Consider the following 26783-nt stretch of genomic DNA (forward strand, 5'->3'; position numbering starts at 1 on the left):
TTCTTCTCCAGGGTTCGGAAAGACACTGGCATTTCCAAGTTTCTCCACCACTTGTTTCCATGCCACCACCTCTTCTTTCTTGAAATTCTGCCTTTGACTTTTCTGGACCCTACACTTGCCCGGTTCTCTTTCTTACCGTCTCCAGCCTTCTCCCAGCTGCCTCCTCCACTGACTCTCTTCCTACGACCTGAAATGTGGGTTGTCTCCAAAGCCCAGATTGTGCCTTCCTCTTTTCTTGTTTCAAATATGAGTTATATACAATTTTATCTCCTTCCCTAAATCCCAGCATATATTTCCAACCTTTCTTGATAGCAGTTCCAGCTGAGGGATACAGCACTGGCATCTCAAATGCTCTATATCTAAAACTGAATGTATCACATTTACCTGCACTAACTCCTCTTATAGTCCCTGTTTCTGTAAATGCCCACATCCTTCTAAACTGGAAATCCTTGCCTTAAAACCTTTTTTTTTTTTCCAAAGAAGGTATACTTATTCTTAAGATCTTATTTGAGAGAATGAGGGGAGGGGACAGAGGGAGAAGCAGACTGAGCTCCCCAGAGCCCCCCCCCCTCTTAAAACCTTTTCTTAAACCTCTTCTCACAGACCCTAAATGCTACTGAATTCTGTTGTCTGAGCTTTCACTCCTTCCCTCCAAACCCAGTAATACCTCCATAGCTATTGCCCTTATACAAACTGACATTCAATCTATTGATTGCCCTCCTCTGGACACAACAGTGTGTCTATTTCCACTCATGAGCTGGCTGGTAATACTGTGAAGGAAAATTATTTGAAGCAAGAGAAAATAAAATCAAGGTGCAGAGAGAAACAGTAATGGGAGATAAAAGAAGTCTCATGCAGCATTTATATTGCCAGTTTCAGTTGTTTCTGAGGCTCAGCTGCTTCTATTATCTTTCTATGGGTTGGCCATTTAGCCTTTCCCTAATTTCTAAGCACCAATAAATTCATTTTACCTAAATTAATCTGAGTTGGGTTTCTACCACTTGCAACCAATAAGTCCTAATTGATAAATTGACTACACCTGTTCTGAATACACCTTAAATCCCATTTTCCTTTAAAATTTTCCCTACTGAGGGCACGTGGGTGGCTCAAGTGTTGAGCGTCTGCCTTTGGCTTAGGTCGTGATCCCAGGGTCCTGGGATGGAGTCCACATGGGGCTCCCGGCAGGGAGCCTGCTTCTCCCTCTGCCTATGTCTTTGCCTCTACGTGTGTTTATGAATAAATATTTTATTCCTTTATTCATGAGTCACACACAGAGAGAGGCATAGACACAGACAAAGGGAGAAGCAGGCTCCTTGCAAGAAGCCCGATGAGGGACTCGATCCCCGGACCCAGGACCATGCCCTGAACAGAAGACAGATGCTCAACCGCTGAGCCCCCCAATGTCCCAATGAATAAAATCTTTTTTTAAAATATTTTATTTATTCATGAGAGACAGAGAGAGAGGCAGAGACACAGGCAGAGGGAGAAGCAGGCTCCATGCAGGGAGCCCAATGTGGGACTCAATCCTAGGACCCTGGGATCAGGCCCTGAGTCGAAGGCAAGACGCTCAACCACTGAGCCACCCAGGCGTCCCCCAATGAATAAAATCTTTAAAAATTTTCCTTGATGGGTTCATTTCATAATGATTGCTGTCCTTCTGAAACCCTATAATAGTTATGCTTTATATTGGGACACCGGCACTTAATTGTGTTCAAATGAAAACTAGATTATAAACATGCCTAGGGATCCCTAGGTGGCCCAGCGGTTGAGCGTCTGCCTTTGGCCCAGGGCATGATCCTAGGGTCCCAGGGTCGAGTCCTGCATCGGGCTCTCTGCACGGAGTCTGCTTCTCCCTCTGCCTGTGTCTCTCGTGAATAAATAAATAAAATCTTTAAGAAATAATACTTTTTAAAAATAAAAATAAATAAATAAAATAAACATTCCTAAACTGCTCATTCATTCCTTTATGTGTACAAGCCTTTTCTCTTGACCAGGAGGGTAAAAACTTTGAAAGTAGTAATTTTGTCATATACTTTAAAATATATATCCTCTACAGTAATCTGCACAATTTTAGACCAGTGGATACTGCCTCAAGAGGCCAAACAAAAGACAAATATCATGAAAATCTTCAGGAAGGGCTGTGGTGACACAGGTCAGCAAAGAATATTTCAATATGATTCGAAATATGATTCAAGAGTTGCATCTCTCTGTGGAGTCTAATCAAGCTTAAGGTAAGGGCATAATCTAGGGAGAGGAGATGAAGTATTTCAGAAAGGGATATTACCTCATGGGAGTTTGGGGTCATGGTGGTATCGCTACAGATCCATGATTCGCTCTCTGCTTTGCTAGTCCAGGAACTTAATTGTATCTGTTTACTCAGATTTTTTTAAGAAAAAAAAAGCAAGTTCATAGGAGGAGAAATAACAAGCCAGAATGTCTGTTTATTCATCTACAACAAAGAATAAGGCCAATTTGAGAGCCATCTACCCAGGACAGTCCCTCCTGATGGGGAAGCCAGACTATTAGGTGAGGAGGGTCACATATTTAGAAAGAGCTGATAGTGGTCAGGCAGATTTTCCATTAAACAAAATAATTCTATCTTCTTTTGGAGCTATTTCTATCTGCAGCATGAAGACCAAGCTTGTTGTGGTGCCACTTTAAGAAATTTCTGAACACACACAAGAAAGAAAGAAGAAAGAAAGAAAGAAAGAAAGAAAGAAAGAAAGAAAGAAAGAAAGAAAGAAAGAAAAGAAAAGAAAGAAAAAGAAATTTGTGAACACAGACATACTTTTTTTCTTATCCTCTTTTAAAAGATTTTATTTATTTACTTGAGAGAGAGGAGAGGAGAGTGCATGAGCTGTGCACAAGTGGGAAGGGAGGGTCCGAGGGAGAGGAAGAAGCAGACTACCCTCACCCTGAGATCAGGACCTGAACCAAAGGCAGGCGCTTAACTGACTGAGCCACCCAGGCACCCCAGGCATGTTCTTTTTCTATGGCTTTTGTCTTAGTTGACTTTCAGGTAGGGAACCCCAATCCATCCCCCACCAATATGTGAGCATGACAGTCACTTTACACCAAGGCTATTCTACTCACTCTCCTTTACAATCACAGTCACAAGCCTGACTTGGATTTGGGAAAAAGCTGCTGCATCTACCGTACCATCACAAATTTCTTCAACCTGAACTGCTTTTGGCTTAACCTCCCTTACTAGGGTGCAAGAATTGGACAGACTTAATAGTTCCAATTTCTGATTGGCATTTCCAGGCCTGATCTTCATTAAGTTTGTATGCTTTTTTAATTGTGATGAAATCTACATTAAATTGACCATTTTAATCATTTTTAAGTATGTAGCAACAGCACTAAATCAATTTACACTGTTGTGTAATCATCACCAACATCCATCTCCAGAACTTTTTCATCTCCCCAAACTGAAACTCTGTACCCATTAAACATTAACTCTCCATTCCCCACTCTCTCTCATCCCTGGCAACCATCATTTTGTCTATATGAATTTGACTACTCTAGGTACTTCATAAAAGTAGAATCATACAATATTTGTTCTTTCGTGTCTGACTTATTTCACTTAGTGTAATATATTCAAGGTTCAACCATACTGTAGCATGTATCAGAATTCCCTTCCTTTTCTGCAGTGCCTCGGTGGCTCAGTGGGTTAAGCATCAGCCTTCAGCCCAGGTCCTGGGATCAAGCCCCACACTGGGTTCCCCACTCCGTGGGGAGTCTACTTGTCACTCTCCCTCTGCCCCCACTTGCCCACTTGTGCATCCTCTCTCAAATAAATAAATAAAATCTTTTTAAAAAGTAATTTAAAAAGAATTCCCAAAAATAAAAAATAAAATAAAAAATAAAAAGAATTCCCTGCCTTTTCAAGGCTGAATGATATTCCATTGAATATATTTACCACATTTTATCTATTCATTACTTTTTAAAAATGTATTTATTATATAGAGAGAGGGGGCAGGGAAAGAGGGAGAGAAAATCAAGCAGACCCCTTGGTGAGCCTGGAGCCTGGTGCAGGACTTGAACCCACAATCCTGAGATCATTACATGAGCTAAAACCAAGAATCGGATTCTATCTACTGCACCATCTAGGTGTCCCTATCTATTCATTATTGATGGCAACTTGGCTTATTTCCACCTTTTGCACATTGTGATTAATGTTGCTATGAACGTGAGTGTACAAATTACCTATTCAAATCTCTGCTTTCACTTCTTTTGGTTACTAAACCCATATGGTAATTCTATATTTAATATTTGAAGAATCAGGGTCACCTGGCTGGCTCCGTAAGTAGAGCATGCAACTCTTGATCTCAGGGTCATTAATTCAAGTGGACACACTTTTAAAAAATTGAGAAATTACTCTATTGTCTTCTATAGTGGCTGCACCATCTTACATTCTCACCAGCAATGCACAAGATTTTGATTTTCTCTACCTCTTCAACACACTTGTTATTTTCTGTTTGTTGTTTTATAAGAGCTATCATGAAGTGTATGAAGCAGTATCTCATTGTGGTTCTGATTTGCATTTCCCTATTCATTAACTGTTTAAGTATAGGAAACCCCATGTGTATTCATTAGCAGTAGGGAAGGTGAGGCTGAAGGAAGGGAAACTGATCGAATCAAAAAGGAAGGACACGGGGATCCCTGGATGGCTCAGCGATTTAGCACCGCCTTCAGCCCAGAGTGTGATCCTGGAGTCCCAGGATCGAGTTCTGAGTCAGGCTCCCTGCATGGAGCCTGCTTCTCCCTCTGCCTGTGTCTCTGCCTCTCTCTGTGTGTGTCTATCATGATTAAATAAATAAAATCTTTAAAAAAATAAAGAAGGACATGAGAACAGCAGACAAAAAAGAGGGTGGAGGTATTATGGGAGGGAAATAAAGACAAAGGGTTGAGGGAAATGATTATTTAGTTTAACCCAGCCAGGTCTGTGCCTTCTTTTTTAGCTTCCCTGGAGCTCCTAGGTAGTGGGCTTCACCAGAGCTTAAATGTAATTTTGTTCATAAGAAAACTGAAACCCACCCTAATTAGAAATGGAAACAAGAGAGAACAGTTTATCTATTTGTAGACACAGGGCAGCCAAATGCCAAGAAATGATAATATGACAAAAGAACAAAGTGAAGCAGATCAAGAACTGGCCACTACAAAAAGAAGCTCCCTTACTCAAAGTGAAATGCACCTTAAAAGCATCATTTGGAAACCCAGAACCAGAGGACACTGAAGCTGCCACTCATCAGGACATGAATGAGTGAAGCCCTGCAGTCACCTACATTGCAGAGAAAAAAAAGAAGCAGAGGAGTTGTCCATCCCTGGGCAACCTTAGTAGGTTTTGGGACCTTGATGTAGTTTCCAGTTAACGTTAAATGAGATAACATGTTTAGCATAATGTTTGGCATAATCCTTGGCATTTTTTTCTAACTGTTCAAAAAAAGCTAGATATTATTGTTGAACTCTGAGACAGTGCTCAGCAAGTACATATTCTAGTACGGGGCATGGCATCAAACAAATAATGGCAGCACAGCATGAAGGGAATTATAGTAGAGGCAGGTACCATGCACAGGAGTGGCCCAAAGAAGGATGTAATGAACACTGATGGGCCAGACATTGAACTTAACATTTTGGGGGCATTTTCCCTTTTAATCCTCACAATGACCCTGTGAGGTAGCTACTAATATTATACCTATTCCACAGGTACCTATTTCACAGTTTACTTTTACCTTAAGTAAACTGAGTCTTAGAGATATTAAGTAACTTGCTGCTTGGATGCCTGTGACAGCTGGTGAAGTGGTGGAGCCTGGGATTCAAACCACATCTGCCACTCTCCACAGTACATGCTCCTTATCCGCTACTCTCTATCATTATTTGCTCACCTTGAGGAGAAGTTCTAGAGGAAGCACAGGATCTGAGTAGTGAAGGATAAGGTGTTTAAAAGGCAGATGAAAAAAATAAATAAATAAAAGGCAGATGAGCAGAGGAAAATCAATCCAGGGAAGGAAGCATGCATGCCCCAAATCATGGAGTTATGCAACACACATCCTATCTGGAGAAATTCTGTTTGACAGAATGGTGACAATTTCTATGGACCAAATTTACACACAGAGTCAAGCCTGGATCCCAGATATTTACTCTATCATGTCTCTTGGCCTTACCACAATCTTGCGAGGCAGATACTATTTCCCTCTTTCACCTCTGAGGAGAGTGAAGCTTAGAGAGGTTAGGTGACCTGACTACGTTCACAGAAGCAGGGAGGTAGTAGAACTGGGCCCTGAATGCACATTTGCTAACTCTATGCACTCCTTTGGACTGCAGGGTGTGGTGAGGACAGAGAGAGAAGGAAGCGATAGAGCAGTTTCTCAACAAGTTTTTTACTGGGACCCACAGCAAGAAATGAAATGTATTATGACCAAGTCATATAATTATTAATATATTATTATGTATTAAGAGAAAGTAGAATTTCTAGTGTTCAGCAACATCCCGTTTTCCATCCCTCCAGGCATATTGGAGGATACTTCTCTGCCTCCTTCTTTTAGGCAGTCATCCAACTAGTTCTGGCCAATGAGTCATGAGCAAAAGTGACATCAGTTTCAGGCCAAAGCATTTCATTTCAGTTTCAAGACCATCCAACGTTCTCTTCCCCTGCTGCAGTTATTGCGAAAGCATATACTGAGATGGCTGCACCACAACATTGAAACACCCTGCATCACTAATCCAACAAAAAGAGGACAGTGACCCTAGAGTATCTGTGGATCCACAGTGAAAAGAAGCTTTGCTGTTCTTCTTACTAGAGTTCAATAACCACTCTATTAGCTCGTAAACAAGAATGGTATGTTGTAAAAAAAAAAAAAAAAAGAATGGTGTGTTGTTTACCTTTGTTTCCTTGGCACCTGGCTCAGTGCCTGACAAAGAGTAGTGCACAACAGAATGTTTGACACCTGAATGTATAAGTCAGGGAATCCTGGGCAGCCTGGATGGCTCAGTGGTTTAGCGCCGCCTTCAGCCCAGGGCGTGATCCTGGAGACCCGCATCGAGTCCCACATCGGGCTCCCTGCATGGAGCCTGCTTCTCCCTCTGCCTGTGTCTCTGCCTCTCTCTCTCTGTGTCTCTCACGAATAAATAAATAAAATCTTAAAAAAAAAAAAGTCAAGGGGGATCCCTGGGTGGCTTAGCGGTTTGGTGCCTGCCTTTGGCCCAGGACACGATCCTGGGGTCCCGGGATCGAGTCCCGCATAGGGCTCCTGGCATGGAGCCTGCTTCTCCCTCTGCCTGTGTCTCTGCCTCTCTCTCTCTCTCTATGTCTATCATGAATAAATAAATCTTAAAAAAAAAAAGTCAGGGAACCCTGTGTTGCTAAATAAGCCATGAGTTTGGCTTTTGACAAAGTAAAAATTTTAATTATAGAATTCATTTGTATTGGTGTTTCTGAACATGTTATAATCAGTTTTGATATAGGTCTCATCTAGAGTAATGAATAATTAATCATACCTTAAAAAGTCGGCAAATCATTAACCTATAAAAATAATTTTATTTATAGATTTATTTATTATTTATGATAGACATAGAGAGGCAGAGACACAGGAGGAGGGAGAAGCCGGCTCCATGCCAGGAGCCTGACGCAGGACTCGATCCCGGGACTCCAGGATCGCGCCCTGGGCCAAAGGCAGGCACTAAACCACTGAGCCACCCAGGGATCCCCTATAAAAATAATTTTAAAGATATAAGGCTATTGGGGTACCTGGGTGGCTTAGCTGGCTAAGTGTCTGACTCTTGGTTGTGGCTCAGGTCATCAGCTCGGGGTCATGAGATCAAGCCCTGCATCTGGCTCTGTGCTTAAGTTGAAGTCTGGTTGAGATTCTCTCTCCCTCTGCCTCTATCTCTCCCCCTGCTCACTCTCACTCTTTCTCTCTCAAAATAAAGAAAATCTAAAAAATAAGATATAAAGTCATCCTTATGGAAACATCCTGTTCACTCCCTGACATTCTGACATCTTTCTTGAGGTGTTTTTATTTTTTTCATTTTTTTTTAGTATGGAGGACGATTCAGAGTATGTACATATCAAATATAGACAGCATCTGTTATGTGTGCTAAGAACAAAAGGTTATGAATCATGCAGCTAAACTGAGAGAGGCCAGAGGGCTGACTTCATACCATCTTAAAATCAGTTCTCACTTAGCAGAGGGAACACTCAAATGCAAGGAAACCCAGGTTTCATTGGACATGCACAACTTAATCATGCCCAGAGGCTGTTGGTTGTAGACATTACCCTGTAGTCTCACACAGCATTTTCTCAAACCTCCTTGTGCCCCCTGGGCCTGGCCATCAAGCCAATCTAACACTGCTGGGAGAGGTTACTAATACTTGTTGCACAACTTGTTTTTGGATGTGTTTACCAACATATCCCAAAAAGGTCTGGAACAACATATACCAAATTGGTCCAGAAGTTATTCTTGGGGAATGAATTTGGGAGAGAAGGGGTATTAGGGTGAGAGCCTCCTTTTTGGAAGGAAATACTTCTCTGTGTTTGGGTTTGTTATGTACAGTGGGCATATGTTAGTTTTGTACTTCAAAATATCAATTTAAAAGGGCCTGGGAGTAATTGAAACATCCCTCACATTCTCCCCCAACTCTTTAAATTATACTTTATTCAAGAGGACAGAACCTAGAAACATGTGAGGTACTCATTGGCATCCAAACCACACTTGCTGAATGAATAAAGAGGGAGCCTAGAGGAGACATCAAAAGTAACGTTGGCCTTAAACTCTGCCCTCAACACAGCAGAAGCTGACCTTCTTCCTTTCCTTTTGATTTCATCTTTTCCCCCCTTTTCCCCTCCTCTTTTTCCTCTTCTCCATCTTCTTCCTCTTAAAACAACAACAACAACAACAACAACAACACGAAACAATAACAACAAGAACAGCAGAATGCAGCAAAGGAGTTTTACCATGCTACCCTCTAAGTAGTAATACAGAAACACAGAAGTACATGAGATTAGTGGGTAGCAAAATATGATTTCAGACACACAATGGGGAATTAAGGGATGATTTTAGGAAAAGTAGAGTCATCCATCCAAGGCAGAGAAGTAAGAGACAGAGGAGAAAAAGGAAGAAACCAGGCAAGAAAAGCATGGTATTATGCAGAGGGGAACACTGAACTCAGAGTCTCCCCAGGCTGCCACCTCTTTTCTCTCCTCAAAGTCTGGTTGCTCAGTCTGTCATCGAGAATTAATCAGACTCTGGTGAGCCAGTTCCTACTAACCAAAGACAGAATGGTTTAGAAGATTGACTAACAACCTACCATGAGAAGTATGTTTGCCAAGAATACTTGTGTCAGACAAGCAATACAGCCTCTTCCCACATAGGTAAGGCTTCTTAGATTAGGGGGCTGCTTGGAGAACAGGGGCTTCATGCAGACAGATTTGGAACCTGTGGAGTGACATTTCCTCCCAACTGTAGAACTCTGGAATGTCACTTGTGGACTCCCAGGATGATGGACAGAACATGGCAGCTGCTCAGGGTCTCTCTCTTCTGCAACTCTGGAAATGCACTAGAAAACTCTCCCTTGGGGCGCCTGAGTGGCTCATCTGGTTAAGCATCTGACTCTTGATTTTGGTTCAGGTCATGATCTCAGGGTCATGAGATCTGGCTCCTTGTCAGCCCTGTGTCAGGCTCCATACTCAGGAGTCTGCTTCTTTCCTTCACCTTCTCCCTGTGCCCTTTCCCTGCTCGAGGGTGCAGGTGTGTGTGTGCTCTCTGTCTCTCTAGTCAATCAAGTAAGATTCTTAAAAAAAGAAAAGAAAACTCTCCCTTGCCTAGCCCCCCTTCTGGCTACTGTGTTTATATCTCCCTACCCCATCTCGACCATATTTATGATCTTGCTCCTCTTGCTCCTGTTTTACACTAAAGTTATTTCCAGTGTGCTGGTTCCTGATTGCTTTAGGTAAGCAGGCTGTAGTTACTTATCTACCAGACCAAGGAGAAGCAAAGATTTACTGACAGCAGTTAAGAACACCACCCTAGGGATCCCTGGGTGGCACAGTGGTTTGGCGCCTGCCTTTGGCCCAGGGCGCGATCCTGGAGACCCAGGATTGAATCCCACGTTGGGCTCCCGGTGTGTGGAAGCTCCTTCTCCCTCTGCCTGTGTCTCTGCCCCTCTCTCTGTGGGACTATCATAAATAAATTTTTAAAAAAAGAGCACCACCCTAGAGTCAGACATGTTCCATTACTTATTATGTAGCTTTGCGAACCTCTCTGTGTCTCAGTGTCTAGAAGGACACAGAGATGTGACATCCAGTAAGGAGGGACTTACTGGCCCAGCTGATGGCTTTTAGCTTTCAAATACTTCATCCGGTTAAGCTACAGAGAGATCCTGTACTCAAGATCATGGGCTTCCCACATGGCTAACATCTACTTAATGATTGAGGCTGGGTGATAAGAGTCTGGCCATTTCAGTTCAGTGTGGGACAACTGACTATCTGTTTTGGCTTCAGATTATCCATATAATTAGTTGACACTGTTGTCAGGTACACACTGCAGCTCAACTTCTCCCACTTTTCCCTCCTTCTATGGTTGTCAATTCCCAAGGATACTCCCTAATAAATATCCTGCACGCTAAATTCCATCTTAGAGTCTGCTTCTCAGAGAACCCAACCTAAAATGATCAGTGCTAGGAGTGATCTGAGAAAGCAGGTAATAAAATGTTGTTTATTTTTTAAGATATTTAATTTATATATTCATGAAAGACACAGAGAGAGGGGCAGGGTCCCTAAAATGATGTTTAGAAGCAGGGTCACTTGGGATGCCTGGGTGGCTCAGTGGTTGAGTGTCTGCCTTCAGCTCAGGGTGTGATCCCAGGGTCCAGGGGTTGGGTCCCACATTGGGATCCCTGCATGGAGCCTGCTTCTCCCTCTGCCTGTGTCTCTGCCTCTCTCTGTGTGAATAAATAAATAAATAAATAAAATCTTTTTAAAAAGAGAGAAGCAGAGTCACTTAACACACAGCTGGAAATGAAGATCTGGTGGTCCAATTGCTAAATATTTTATCATTGGTGACTAGGGATGGTATGCTGACAGAAGGGAATGTACTAGCTGGTGAGATGTACCAGATAAAATATGGGGGCCATAGTAACCATAAGAATAGTGAAACTGGGGACACCTGGGTGGCTCAGTTAGTTAAGTGGCTGCCTTCGGCTCAGAACGTGACCCTAGGGTCCTGGGATGGAGCCTGGCATCAAGCTCCCCGTCCAGTGGGAAACCTGCTTCTCCTTCTATCTACTTGTGCTCTCTCTCAGTCTGTGTCAAATAAATAAATAAAATCTTAAAAAAAAAATAGTGCAATCAGGTGACTATGACTGAAAGCCAAGTGATGCCAGAAGGCCTCCTTAATGGCATGTGAAGTTTTCATCCCCGATAGTGGGAGGGCAGGGAAAGTTGAAGCCCAGGATCATCACCAGAATAGTCTAAGATCCAATCATGTTAAACTCCCAAGCAAGGCAAGCTGGCTAAAGACCCTAGTTGGGAAATAATGGGAATATAACATCTGGGATGGAGATATCTGATGGGTGCCCCCAAAGATCTTGAACTCCCAGATTCCCTTGAACCATTTGTATATGCAGAAATGGCCCATCATCCAATGCTTCCCTCTAGACAAGGTGAAAGACTAAATCCTGTAAAACTGCATGTACCCTTCTCAGAATCTGCTTTTACCTCCCTCCTGGATACTAGGCTGATAATCAGGCTTAAAACACTACATAACCCAGTAGGGGACATATTGGGCCATATAAGGGAGGGACTCATTAAGGGATCATCTCCCAAAGGAGCTACAAGAACTAGCCACACATAAAGTGGCAGGAACTGGGAGACTATCAAGGGACTGGATTCTGCAAGTGCTTGATCAAGAGGACCTGACCATAAAATTGGATTAGGGAGAGTTTATTGATTTGGAAGCATTCTCCTGAGATACAGCATTTATCACTCTACCAAGGACCCAGGAAATGGTGCAAATTTGCTCCCAGGATGGCCCTTAAAAGCATGGAAGATGACAACCCACTTGAAGTGTAAAAAAAAGTCAGAATTGCCAAGATGGATAGTATGAGAACAGATTTTTATTTTATTTTTATTATTTTTTTAAAATTTTTATTTATCCATGATAGTCACACAGAGAGAGAGAGAGAGAGGCAGAGACACAGGCAGAGGGAGAAGCAGGCTCCATGCACCGGGAGCCTGACGTGGGATTCGATCCTGGGTCTCCAGGATCGCGCCCTGGGCCAAAGGGCAGGCGCTAAACCGCTGTGCCACCCAGGGATCCCGAGAACAGATTTTTAAACTCAGGGAAACACAATGAAGTAGATGTACTGTAGGAAGGCTGGAAATCCCACCGAATGATTATGATCCATGGAAAGATCAAGAGGATGCTCCATTTACCAAGGCCATAGGGAATGAGATGGTAAATAAGTGCCCCAGCGTCACTGAGATTTAACTGCATACGAAAAATACAGGCCTGGACTGACAGTAAGGGAGACTGTTACAAAACGAGGCTCACAACAGTAATGGCGTGATAGAACTTGAAACAAGAGGCCAGATGGCAGCACTTAACTACTAGAAGCAAGGTAGATACAATTATTATAATAGCAGAAAGGGTGGAATGACAGGGAGGCCTGAACCTCCAAGACTTATGGAGATGCTTAACAGAATATAGCAGAATATATATATATATATAGCAGAATATAGCATCTCCAAGGGCCAACAGGCCTAATCCTCAATTTTCAATCAGAAGAAATCAAGGTTGGGTGATTAAGGGGGTGAGGGCAGTTCCCCCAATAAAAAGTGACATCATTTGCCCACTTTTGGATCTAAGCTAGTTTTCAGAACCTGAACTCATTAATTAAGAGTCGAGGGATCCCTGGGTGGCACAGAGGTTTGGCGCCTGCCTTTGGCCTGGGGCGTGATCCTGGAGACCCAGGATCGAATCCCACGTCAGGCTCCCGGTGCATGGAGCCTGCTTCTCCCTCTGCCTATGTCTTTGCCTCTCTCTCTCTCTGTGTGACTATCATAAATAAAAAATAAATAAATAAATAAATAAAGAGTCGAGTGTTGTATGCAAATGATGAATCACTGAATTCTGTTTTTTTTTTTTAAGATTTTATTTATTTATTAGAGAGAGAGAGGGAGAGAGGCAGAGACACAGGCAGAGGGAGAAACAGGCTCCACGCAGGGAGCCCGACGTGGGACTCCATCCCCGGTCTCCAGGATCCCGCCCTGGGCTAAAGGCGATGCTAAACCACTGAGCCACCCGGGCTGCCCTGAATTCTATCTCTGAAACTAATATATAGTACATGTTAATAAAATTGAATTTAAATTTATTTTAAAGATTTTATTTTTTTAAAGATTTTATTTATTTATTCATGAGAGACAGAGAGAGAGAGAGAGAGACAGAGGCAGAGACACAGGCAGAGAGAGAAGCAGGCTCCATGCAGGGAACCCAATGTGGGACTCGATCCCAGGTCTCCAGGATCACGCCCTGGGCTGAAGGCAGGCGCTAAACCACTGAGCCACCTGGGCTGCCCTATTTTTAAGATTTTATTTATTTATCCATAAGAGATACAGAGAGAGAGGCAGGGACACAAGCAGAGGGAGAAGCAAGCTCCACGCAGGGAGCCTGATGTGGGACTAGATCCTGGGACTTCAGGATCACACCCTGGGCAGAAGGCAGGCGCTAAGCCGCTGAGCCACCCAGAGATCCCCTTCTTTATTTTTTTAAAATAATTTCTCTGCCCAACATGGGGCTCAAACTCATGATCCTGATCAAGATCAAGAGTCGTATACACTACCAATTGGGTTACCCAGGGGCCTCTGAAGTCCCTTTTAGTCAACTGACCTCACTAGTCAAAAAACTGAACTTTTTGGGATGCCTGGTGGCTCAGTGGTTGAGAGTCCGCCTTTGGGTCAGGGCATTATCCCGGGGTGCTGGGATGGAGTCCCCCAACCGGCTCCCTGCAAGGAGTCTGCTTCTCCCTCTGCCTATATCTCTGCCTTTCTTCCTCTCTCTCATGAATAAATAAAATAAAATCTTTTTTAAAAAACTGAACTTATTTCTTTTACACTTGTGTTTCTTATTGTGATAAAGGGCCCCTCACCACCACCTTCCCAAGCCAGGATCTAAGCATCATTTGTGTTTGGGACCTTGCCTTACCCCCTCTTCCAACTAATATTCATGTCCTGGGAATTCTTCCTTACAAATTATCCAGAATCCATCCACATCTCTCCATTTGCACTGCCTCTTCATTGGTTTGGGGCACCATCATCTCTTGCCATGATGACACCAACAGCCTAACTTCCCTTCTAATTTATTCGCCACACTGCGCCCAGAGTGATCTTTCTAATAATGTCGTTCTTCCGTTTAAAATCTTTCGATATTGGGGATCCCTGGGTGGCGCAGCGGGTTAGCGCCTGCCTTTGGCCCAGGGCGCGATCCTGGAGACCCGGGATCGAATCCCACATCGGGCTCTCGGTGCATGGAGCCTGCTTCTCCCTCTGCCTGTGTCTCTGCCTCTCTCTCTCTCTCTCTCTGTGACTATCATAAATTAAAAAAAAAAAAAATAAATAAAATAAAATAATAAAATCTTTCGATATTGAAGTTCAACCTAATGAATATAGCCTAGTAGGCACTAAAGGATGTGGCCGATGCGTCCCTACACACACACCACATTCTCTGTTCCATAAACTTCCAGTTCCCTGAACCCATTTTTTTTCCCCCAATTATCTACGGGTCTTTCTTTGCCCACGCGGTTCTCTGCTTGGAACACCTTTCTTGAAATCTGCTCTTCTTTTGGGTAACTCGGATGCATCCTCAAGGTGGAACCTTGCACAACCCAGGTAGGCAGGCTTCATTCTGGACGGGTGCCCTCTGCGTGGTCCAGCCAACTTGTGTCTTCCAGGCGGCCAGGCCCTGAAGTCGCCCTAGACACTCCAGCAGTTGAAAGGCTTGCCAGAGTGGACCCAGATGCTTGCAGCACCAGTCCACGATAGGTACGTAGCACACCAAGCTTCGGCCCCGCAGAAGCGACACACCCAGCTTCCAGAGGCCCGCGCAGGGTATGCGACCGCGGTCGGCTGTCCGGAACCCAACCTTGTCGGGCCCGCCTCCCACGCTGCGTCGGGGGTGGGGCAGGGCGGGGCGCCGGGCGCCGGCGAACGGCGTGCGACGAGCGGGGGGCGGGGCCAGGGGCGGAGCGGAGCGCGCATGCGCGGTCGCCTTTGTGTGGGTCGAGCGGCGGCGGCGGCGGCGGCGGCGGCGGCGGCGGCGGCGGTGGCGGTCCCACTGGCAGGCGGGCAAGAGGGGAGTCCGGGCGGCGTCCGGCGTGGGAGCCGGGGGACCACCATGGTGAAGAAGCGGAAAGGCCGCGTCGTGATCGACTCGGACACGGAGGACAGCGGCAGCGATGAGAACCTGGATCAGGTGAGGGCAGGCCGCGAACGCGCGGGCCGGCGGAGCGAGAGGGCTGAGCCCGGGCCACCGGAGCCTGGAGCCGGCCGGGCCCAGGGCCTCCTGGCCCGAGCTCCTGGCCCGCCCCGCACCCTGACCTCCGCTGCCACCTCGTTCTTGTCCTCCCCGCAGCGCCCGGGGTCCTTGGAGTCCGGCCGGGGCCTGGAGACGGAGCCCCGAGGACTTGGCGCCTTGGGCGGGGAGGCGGGGCAGGGACCAGGCTGGTGGGCCTCGGGCTTGGGGGACCAGCGGGGTCCGTGATCTGCTCGGGTCAGATCGGAGCGGCGGGCTGCAGGCCTGGAGATCCGGGCCCAGAGAGATAGGAAGTATCGTCCGCCAACCCGGGAGGCTGGGAGATTTTGGAGGAGGTGCAAGGGTGAGTGTGGGGTGGTGGGGGCGGGGGGCGAGATGATGCAGGCTCTGGAAGATGAAGTTTTTCAGACAAGAGATGTGGACCTGGAGGAGAGGCACCCTTAAACAGTTCTAGGGAACCTCTGTCGTGCTTAATGAGAAAAACTTAAGCTTTGGGCACAAATCTATTTGGCAACGACGGTCGTTTGTGGTTGAGAAGGGTCCCCGTTGAGATGTCAAACCAAAGAAAACTTGAGAGGAGAAAAGAGGCCCGTTGAGATGTCAAACCAAAGAAAACTTGAGAGGAGGAAAGAGGGCAGAAGTGGAGAAATACATAGGACGGCTTGGAAGGACTAGGATTGAGGCCTCTTGGCTCTTTTCATGCAGCATCCCAGAATGCTTTCTTACTTGAAGATTGTGCAGGAACCTTTGAAAGTAACTTTTGGTCTCACTGTCTTGGGGTTGAACTGTTGTTATACTCTAGAAAATATTGTAGGGAGGAAGCTGTCCTTTACAACAACGCTCTAGTGATACTAGATTTAAAGAGAGCCCCCCCCCCCCCCCCGCGTGTTTTGTGAACAAATAATAAAAAGAAAGAATATGCTAGAGGTAGTAGCTTTATAAGTTAAATAGAGAGTACTGAACTTAGAATCTGAAATTTTGAGTTCTAGGCTGGCTGTGCTGTTTTTCTAGCTATGTATCTTTTTGTCTGTAACCTTAAAATTTAGATACATTAGCCTTGAGTATCTAATTGGACTATTACAAGGATCAAGTGTTTGTAAGAATTAATATTGGTACAAGCACTTGCAAACCGAGGCTTTTGTGTAAATGGCTGCTTCTTTGTATTAGGCCACAGGTCTCAGGACTAAAGTATTAGAGCTTAAAAGGAGTGGACTTTAAGGAGGAGGGACTGGAAGTGTGTTGAAGAAAAGAGGACTGTTTTGAAAATGGTGGTATGGGAAAATAGTGGAACTTTATCAAAGGGAGAAAATCATGTTTGGGGATAGGAATTAAAAGTTGAAAATGTTCTGGCTGAAAGGCTCTTGAAATTTACAAAACTATAAAAAATCCATTCTTGGCTGGAAAAGTTTGGTTGATAATTTTAGACTGGCATTTGGGAGGATTAGATTTTTTTTTTTTAATCCAGAAATGTAGGTATTTGCAGTGAAAACATCAGCTACCATTTACATAGTGCTTGGGGTGAGCCAGTCCCCTCAATCAGTGCTTTATTTACCTTGTCAAGTTTTCAAATTATGGTGGAATTGGTATTATTTTTCTCCATTTTATATATGAGGAAGATGGAGATTGAAGAAGTCATTTACCTAGATTAACACAATTTGTTAGTGGTAGAGTTGAAATTTGAACTCCACATCTGCACGATTGTAAGGCACATACTCTTCACTATACCAACTTAATCTATTAGTCTTTTAACTTTTTATAGTGCAAAATGAGAAAGATATTTAATGGTCATTTTCCATGTTGCTAGAATTCATATTTGTAAAGTACTTTGAATAATTTGGAGGGAATTGTTACATCAATTAAAGAGATTATATGGGAGCTTCCTTGGTAAAGCACTCTGAGACCTCTGTTCCTGTGATGAATAAAGTTTTTTTCCACAAAATTCTAACAAATGAAATGAGTTCAGAGTTTTCTTTTTGTGGTAGAGAGGTTTTACCTGATCCACAATGAGCTCTTCCAGAGTGGACACTGGAAGGGGTTGCAACTTAAACCCAGCTCTGTTTATGAAAAGAAATTAGCATAAAATTTGTAAGTAATACCTAATTTAACAGCAATTTCAACTTTCTCCTCTTCAACTACACTTATTGGCATTCTTTTTTTTTTTTTTTTTTTAAGATTTTATTTATTCATGAGAGAGAGAGAGAGAGAGAGAGAGGCAGACATACAGGCAGAGGGAGAAGCAGGCTCCATGCAGGGAGCCCGACGTGGGACTCGATCCCGGGACTCCAGGATCACGCCCTGGGCCTAAGGCAGGCACTAAACCTCTGAGCCACCCAAGGATCCCCACTTATTGGCATTCTTATATCAGATGGGAACCAGATCAAAATTCCCTTTCCCTGCATATCCTAACAGAGGTACCTTTGCCTTCTATCTGTTTAGTGTTGCGCTAGGCTCTCAGAGGAATCAGTCTGCCCTCTAGAACTTTTCACCAGAGACCTTTAGCAGAAGTTCAAAATCAGGCTGGTTTGGGGGTCTTTGGAATCCTCAGAACAAAATTAATGCATTTGGGCCTTTCTAAACAGGATGTCTTTGGCTGCTCCACCTAGTTTTGGGTCTTCATTAGGGGTATAGCGTCATATTTGCTGTCTAGTGTAAGGTCCTTGTGGAAAAGACAAAACCATAACAAATCTAAGTGTCTAGTGTGAGAGTGAAGCAGTTAGAAAGGAGGTCTTTTGTTCCTGGGTTTTCCAGAAGGGATTCTAAGCCATTATGCTAGAAATATTTCCAACTTAGTCCTTGCTGAAGGTGAGGCAGGTAAGCCTACTATACTGATTCTTCCTGGTGGTGGGAGGAGGACCACCTGTGTCAGAAACTCTCTCGGTTGCTTATTGAAAATGGGATCCCTGGGTGGCTCAGCGGTTTAGCGCCCGCCTTTGGCCCAGGGCATGATCCTGGAGTCCCGGGATCGAGTCCCGCGTTGGGCTCCTGCATGGAGCCTACTTCTCTCTCTGCCTGTGTCTCTGCCTTCTCTCTCTGTATCTCTCATGAATAAATAAATAAAATTTTTTAAAAAATGTACTTTGCGGGGGCTCCCCGACCTACTGAATCAGACTCAGGAGATAGAGCCCTGGACTCTGCGTTTTTACCAGGTAGGGTCTAGGTACTTATTTATCTTAATGATCGAGACCATATTCTGTGTGCAAGGTAATCATTTTTTTTTTTTTTGCAAGTTAATCTTTTTTTTTTTAAGTTAATCTTTTTAGTATGATACTCTAGTTGGGGAGAGAAATAGCCTCCCGACCCAGCTTATAGTGTGTGCACAATGGAAGAAACTTGACGGACGTATTTGAGGTAGCAGAGCTGTTGGCTGTACTGAATCTCTGAAGCTATTTGAATTGTTGGGATGCTTTTTTATTGAGGCCTATTTCCTTTTTTCCTTTCTTCATCATGGGAAGAGATGTGTAGGAACTGAATCAAAGTAGTTTAAAATTGCTTTAACTGGGGCAGCCCTGGTGGCGCAGCGGTTTAGCGCCGCCTGCGGCCCAGGGTGTGATACTGGAGACCCTGGATCGAGTCCCACGTCGGGTTCCCTGCGTGGAGCCTGCTTCTCCCTCTCCCCGTGTCTCTGCCTCTCATTCTCTCTCTGTGTTTCTATGAATAAATAAATAAAATCTTTTAAAAAAGTAAAATAAAATTGCTTTAACTTTTAAAAACTCAGACCTTTGAGAATTTGAAGGATTTCTTTTAAAATGTGGCCCGATAGTGACCTTATTTTTTTTATGTTGGGCACACCTTTTCTTCAACATTTTTTAAATGATTTATTTATTTGAGAGAAAAAGAGCATGCAAGCGAGTGAGCACCCTTGAGTGGGAGGGACAGAGGGTAAAGGAGAGAGAATCTCAAGCAGATTCTGCACTCAGCATGGAACTGGAAGCAGGGCTCCATCTCACAACCCTGAGATCATACCCTCAGCTGAAACCAAGAGTCACATGCTTAACCCACTGCACCACCTGGGTGCCTCATCTTCAGCATTTTAAAGTTGCAAATCCTGAAGATACTTGCTTTTGGCACCTCTTGGAAAAGAGTTTGAAGCAAACCTAGGGTTTTTTTGTTTTTGTTTTGTTTTGTTTTGTTTTTTTACTCTATCACGTACTTATTTGGAAATAATGAATGTCACTTTTTGTGGAATAATATTTATGCTGTGGGTCTTATAAAATGAAAAGCATCCAAGATAATAAAGGAATAAGAGTTCTCTATTCAGATCAGTATAACTCAGTATTTCTGAAAACTTTGTCTTTCTCAAGAAAAACAATGAGCTACTTGCATACTGGAATGCTTTATTTCATAATTTCCTTTCTTATTTAAAATGGTGATGTTAAAAAAATAAAATAAAATGGTGATGTTGCTGTGTCCTCTTCTCTGCTCGTGATACTTGTAGCAATAATAAAATTTGTGTTTGAAAAAATAGGCCCCTAAGTATTTTCTGGGAGTTATTTTTAGATATTAATGTAAAAAATATCATTGTTATAAAGTATCCTTCCATAAACCTTCCCCATAAAAGTTGGAAATTTAAAAGTTGTGCCTCTTTTATGTTAGAGCAGAATTTCATAGAAGTCTAAGATGAAAAACTTGTGAGAAGTGTCAAGTGTTAACCTGTGAAGTTTTAATTTGTGTCATGTTGCAATCCAGCTTGATGTAACTCATTTGCTAATTTCACTTACCTTTTCTGTGCAGGGGAGATTGAGTCCCCTGGGAGCTTTAGCGAAGAGGCTTTTAGGAAAAATTCAAAACCCATCTTTGAGCACCAGATCTATTGGTGTACTTATTGCTCCCTTTCTGAACTGTAAGTTCCCCAAGGGCAGAGATTGTTTATCTTGCAACAAATGTGTTAGACAGTATTAGGCACTGAGGCTATTGAGTGAACAAAATGGAAGCAGTTTCCACCTTCAAGAAGCTTAGAGGAGACAGAGGGGGTGGTGAGTGTGGGGTAAGCTTTGCTCAGGGTCTTTTCCTCACAGTTTGACTAGAGGCTATAAGGGAAGAGCAAGGATACTGTGAGAGTGTGACAAGTGATGCTATACTACGGTGGAGGGAGTAACACTTAAACAGAGTTGGAATATGTGTTAAGGAAAAGATTAGGGTAAACAGTTGAGGCATGTTGAGTGTTCATGGCTGAAGGACTAGCATGCACAAAAGCATTGAGACAGGAAGGACCTAGCACCCTAATGAAACTGAAAGAAACACACAGTGACTGGAATTTAATGGGTTGAAGAGAGAGAAGGTACAAATGAAGCTGTAGTAGTCCCTGTTTGGACCCTTTGAAGATGAGAAAGTCAGTTTAGTGAATAACAACCAGCATTAAAAATGAAAATGAAATTGAATCAAATAGAAAACATCAAGGGCGCGTGGCTGGCTCTGTTGGTAGAGCATGTGACTCTTGATCTTGGGATTGTAAGTTCGAGCCCCATGTTGAATGTAGCATTTACTTCATTCATTCATTCATTCATTTATTTATTTTTGTAGCATTTACTTTAAAAAAATAAAATCTTAAGAAAGAAAGAAATCAATCATGTATCAGTCTTAGTAAAAAGGATTATTATAAAAAAAGAATTATTGTTATTACCGGTATTTTGTAAAAATACTGGCTCATGAGATATAATTGATCTTACTCTGCGCTGGGGTTAAAAAGTTCTAAAGTTATTTGTAGGGCCATGTCGGTAATGTTAAAGGGCTTGATTCTGAGGGTAATGAGAAAGCACTGAAGGATTTTAAGCTAGAAAAGGCTTCAGGTTTGTCTTTTAAAAAGTTTGCCTAGGTTGTCAGGTGGAGAGTAGCTTGGAGAAAGGGACACCAGTTAAGTGGTAGAAAGAGGAGTCCAGGTGAGAGATGGTAGAAAGCATTAAGTTCCACTAGAATGGAAGCTCCAGGAAGGCAAAGCTGTTTGTTCACTATAGTATCCCTGCACCTAAGACAGTGGCTGGTATGCGGCAGGTACCCTGTCAATGTTTGCTGAATGAATGCCTGACTTGGAGTGGTACAGTGCTTACAGAGGCAACAGGAAGTAGATTTGATTGGACATAATATTCAGAATAAAATGAGAGAGGACTTGATGATTGATTGGATGTTGGGAGTGAGGAAGAGGAAGTCCTAGCATGAGATGGGGAACCTAGGGGAAGATTAGGTATAAAGGTGAAGAGCATGAATTCCCTCATGGATGTGGAGTTGAAAGTTGTTTGTAATGAGAAGGGGCACCTGAGTGGCTCAGGGTCCTGGGATGGAGCCTCACATTGGCTCCCTGCTCAGTGGAGAGTCTGCTTCTCCTTCTCCCTCTAACACTCCCCCTGCCTGTGTGCCTGTGCACACGCTCTCTTTCAAATAAATAAATGAAGCCTTTAAAAATAAAAAAAAAAAAGTTGTCTTTGAGTTAATCTAAGTGGAGATGTCAAATAGGTAGTTGAAAATAATGCCTGCCTAGGGCACCTGGGTGACCTGGCTTTGGCTCAGGTCATGGTCTCAGGGTTCTGAGATTGAGCCCTGCATTGGGCTCCACTGTCAGTGTGGCATCTTCTTGTCCCTCTCCCTCTGCTCCTCCTCCTCCTGGCTCACTCTTGCTTGCACACTCTCTCTTTCTCTCTGGAATAAATACATAGAATCTTAGAAAAAGAAGGGCCACGTGGATGGCTTAGTTTACTAAGCATCTGCCTTCTGCTCAGGTCCTGGGAGCAGGGAGCCTCCTTCTCTCTCTCCTGTTCCCCCCGATGGTATGTGTGCATGTTCTCTCTCTCTCTCTGTCAAATAAATAAAATCTTTAAAGAAAGGAAATAGGGATCCCTGGGTGGCGCAGCGGTTTGGCGCCTGCCTTTGGCCCAGGGCGCGATCCTGGAGACCCGGGATCGAATCCCACATCGGGCTCCCGGTGCATGGAGCCTGCTTCTCCCTCTGCCTGTGTCTCTGCCTCTCTCTCTCTCTCCTCTGTGACTATCATGAATAAATAAATAAAATCTTTAATTAAAAAAAAAAAAAAAAGGGAACTAAGGGGATCCCTGGGTGGCGCAGCGGTTTGGCGCCTGCCTTTGGCCCAGGGCGCGATCCTGGAGACCCGGGATCGAATCCCACGTCGGCTCCCGGTGCATGGAGCCTGCTTCTCCCTCTGCCTATGTCTCTGCCTCTCTCTCTCTCTCTCTGTATGACTATCATAAATAAATTTAAAAAATGTAAAAAAAAAAAAAAAAAAGAAAAGGGAACTAAGTAAAAACCAGTAACAATAGTAGAATTTAAAAAAAAAATCATGTGCCTTTTGTTTTTGAATGGGTTGGAAAATGATTTTGTCAATTTTATAACTGTGGGCATTTATACAACTCAGTTTAACTACAATTATAATTATTTGGGAATCATGTGAAATATAAAGGATTGTTATACTGCCACTTTGGAATTAACTCAGAATGGTTTGGGCAGCCCGGGTGGCTCAGCAGTTTAGCGCTGCCTTTAGCCCGGGGTGTGATCCTGGAGACCCAGGATCCCTCTGCCTGTGTCTCTGCCTCTGTCTCTTTCTCCCTCTGTGTCTCTGCCTCTGTCTCTTTCTCCCTCTGTGTCTCTCATTAATAAATAAATAAAATCTTAAAAAAATAAAATAAAAAATAAAAAGTTTTTAAAAACTCAGAATGGTTTTTGTATATATGTTCATTGTTTTATTTTTCTTTCAATAAAAATAGTAGAGGGGCACCTGGGTGGCTCAGTTGGTTAAGCATCTGACTCTTGATTTCCGTTCAGGTCATGATCCCAGGGTCCTGGGACTCAGCAGGGAGTCGCCTCCTATCCTTCACTCCTCCCTCCCCGCTCCCGTTTGTGCAATCTCTGTCTCAAATAAATTAATAAATCTTTTCAAAAACATGATAAAAATAATAGATGCTTGTTTAAAATAGTTCCAACGGGGATCCCTGGGTGGCGCAGTGGTTTAGCGCCTGCCTTTGACCCAGGGCGGGATCCTAGAGACCCGGGATCGAATCCCACGTCGGGCTCCGGGCATGGAGCCTGCTTCTCCCTCTGCCTGTGTCTCTGCCTCTCTCTCTCTCCCCCTGTGTGACTATCATAAATAAAAAAAAAATTTAAAAAATAAAATAAAATAAATAAAATAAAATAAAATAAAATAAAATAAAATAAAATAGTTCCAACAAAACAAATACCATTCTGTCCCAAAAAACATACACATAATGGCTCCATTCCTTACATCTGAAAGGTAACCAAGTATCCACCATTGAAATCCTGTTCCTCTGCCTATAGTTTTGATATGAAAGAATCATATCATATCATATAATTTTCTGGAAGGGTGGGGAAGGAGGGAGAGAGAGAGAGAGAGAAAGAGATGGGGAAGAGCAGAGGGAGAGAGAATTTTAAGCAGGCTCCACGCCCAGTGCAGAGCCAGACTTGGAGCTCCATCTCACAACCCTGAGATCATGACCTAAGCCCAAATCAAGAGTCAGACACTTAACTGACTGAATCATCCAGGTGCCCCCACATCTCAGATTTAAACCTGTGTGGGGACGTGTGGGTAGCTCAGCAGTTGAGCGTTTGCCTTTGGCTCAGGGTGTGATCCCGGAGTTCTGGGATTGAGTCCCACATCGGACTCCCTGCATGGAGCTTGCTTCTCCCTCTGCCTATGTCTCTGCCTCTGTGTGTGTGTCTCTCAGGAATGAATGAATGAATGAATGAATGACCAACCCGTGTGAATTACTCCTCTTTCTTCACTATCTCTCTAGTCCTCCCTCTCTCTGTCCTGTGGCTACTTCCCCGGTCCAGGTCACCATTCCCTCTGATGACACTGCTCTGGATTCCTCATGACTCCTTCCTGCACTCCCACCCTGGCCCCTCTGTCAGAGTGCTCTTTAAAAAAAACCCTCTGGGAGTGGTTACTCCCCTTAAAACCATTTGATGGCTTCCCTTTGCCTTCAAATAAGACACTTGCTCCTGATCCTGCTTTATAAACTCTGGAATGATCTGGTCTCTTCTTACCTCTAAACAGCCTTACTTTGTTCTCCCCCTTGCCCTCTAAGCTCCAGTCACACGGTTCTCCTTCAGTTCTTTGACCAGGCCAAGCTGTTGCCATCTTCAGGGCCTTAGCTATTCCACCTGGAGATCTCTGCCCAGAGAACTGCACCTCTCTTTTCTCCTTCATCCAAATGCAGTTGCCTCAGAGTAGCCTCCGTGGATCACCCTATCACAGATATGTTCCTCATTCACTTGGTTCACTTCCTTCTTAGCACTTATCATGAGATATAACAAGTTTTGTGTTATTGTCTCCCTCACTCATTTTTTAAACTCAAGGTCAATGACTGTCTCCTTTTTTCATGAGTGTCTACCCATGGCTTGGTGGTACATAATAGGTGCCGGTAGTAGGGCCATCTGTCCCAGTTTGCCTGGAACTGAGGAGTTTCTAGAATTCAGGACATTCAGGTGCTAGAACCAGGACAGTCCTGAGCAAACCAAGATGTTTGGTCATGCTAGCTGGTAATAATTATTTACAGTAGTTATATTTGTGGAATGAATAAGGGGAAAAGAGCTCAGCATGCTAATTAGCCATAAAAACCTCCGAGGCCTATCCATATGGGCTTTTAGTCTCATTTCTGGGGTATAGAATATGTATCCCACTTTCATGTGATCACGGGAGGTTTGATTTAAGAGATGAGATTTAATTTTCTTTAAGTAAGTAGGAGGGAGCTAGGTTGCCTTATTGCCAATTGATCCTGATATAACCTCACAAAAAGTACACTGTGAATGATGGTGTAGGGGAATTAAATCTTAAGGTTCATGAGTCTTCATGTATTGATGGGATTAGAATTCTAATCTTAACCAGAATAATACTGTTTTAACAAACATTACCTTGGTGTAGTTAGGCTTGCTTTATTTTAGGGTCTCAGTTTTGACAGTCTAGTTTAATGTTAAATATGGCTTTTAAACAATGTTAATGAAACTGCTCTAGAAGACAGATGTGGTGTCCTACACAGCCATACCTTTAGTATATTGGGCATTGGACTTAATTTAAGCAGATCTTTAGTTCAGCTTAAATTTGATATACCATGCTGGCACCCCCAACTGCCATTCCCTTAGACAAACACCAAGAAAAATAGGGAAGGTTTTCACTGGATGAGTTGAAATATAGGGACAGTGATGAGAGAGCATCACTGGACATGCAGAAACGTCTCAGCAAGCATGGTACTGTTGAATTGTACTGGCAGGAGAGAGCTGCAGGTGGACCTATACCCTGTGCACAGATCACATTCATTCATTCATTTATTTTTAAGGATTTTATTTATTCATGAGAGATAGAAGCAGAGACACAGGCAGAGGGAGAAGCAAGCTCCATGCAGGGAGCCTGATGTGGGACTCAATCCTAGGACTCCAGGATCACACCCTGGGCCGAAGGCAGGCACTAAACCACTGAGCCACCCAGAGATCCCCATACAGATCAGTTTTATTTTATTTTTTTATTTTTTATTTTTTATTATTATTATTTTTTATGATAGTCACACAGAGAGAGAGAGGCAGAGACATAGGCAGAGGGAGAAGCAGGCTCCATGCACCGGGAGCCCAACGTGGGATTCGATCCCGGGTCTCCAGGATCGCGCCCTGGGCCAAAGGCAGGAGCCAAACTGCTGCGCCACCCAGGGATCCCCAGATCAGTTTTAGATTGGCTTTTTCAAGTCCTGGTTGTTGGATCAGTCACTCCTACAGATAGTAGCTCTCTTCACATGTGCCCGTTGAAAAGACCTTTCTGTTGCACATTGGTCTGTTTGGCTGTACTTACGAGCCCTTGGTAGCCTAGGGGACTTAACTATAAAGAGTAATTTGCCATATGTTCCCCCAGTAATTTCCTGTACAATTCTTTTTTTTTTTTTTTTTTAATTTTTATTTATTTATGATAGTCACACAGAGAGAGAGAGAGAGAGGCAGAGACATAGGCAGAAGGAGAAGCAGGCTCCATGCACCGGGAGCCCGACGTGGGATTCGATCCCGGGTCTCCAGGATCGCGCCCTCGGCCAAAGGCAGGCGCCAAACCGCTGCGCCACCCAGGGATCCCTCCTGTACAATTCTTAACTTGTATATTTCACATTGTTAAGAATGTCTTTGCTGTCACCACACTATTGTTAATATGGTATTTATGTCATAGGAGAAGAAGGACTATGTCTATCAGATGCAGTTGTTTGTGGATGAAGGAGAGACATTTGTTAGGTTTTTAGTATGGAGTGGAACTTTATCAGGAAGGGA

The 26783-nt window shown here is 43.7% G+C and overlaps 1 protein-coding gene across 1 annotated transcript in view; it reads left to right on the plus strand.

The window, feature by feature from the left end:
* The first annotated feature begins 15240 nt into the window (after positions 1-15240).
* Positions 15241-26783, plus strand: part of RTF1 (RTF1 homolog, Paf1/RNA polymerase II complex component) — a 56748-nt gene continuing 45205 nt past the window's right edge. The window contains exon 1 of the mRNA XM_025473124.3: positions 15241-15464. Coding sequence (XP_025328909.3) covers positions 15249-15464 — 216 coding nt within the window. The 5' untranslated portion in view covers positions 15241-15248. The remainder of the gene's footprint in view (positions 15465-26783) is intronic.

This window comes from Canis lupus, chromosome 30 (genome assembly GCF_003254725.2).
Source record: "Canis lupus dingo isolate Sandy chromosome 30, ASM325472v2, whole genome shotgun sequence".
Classification (NCBI taxonomy): Eukaryota; Metazoa; Chordata; class Mammalia; order Carnivora; family Canidae; genus Canis; species Canis lupus.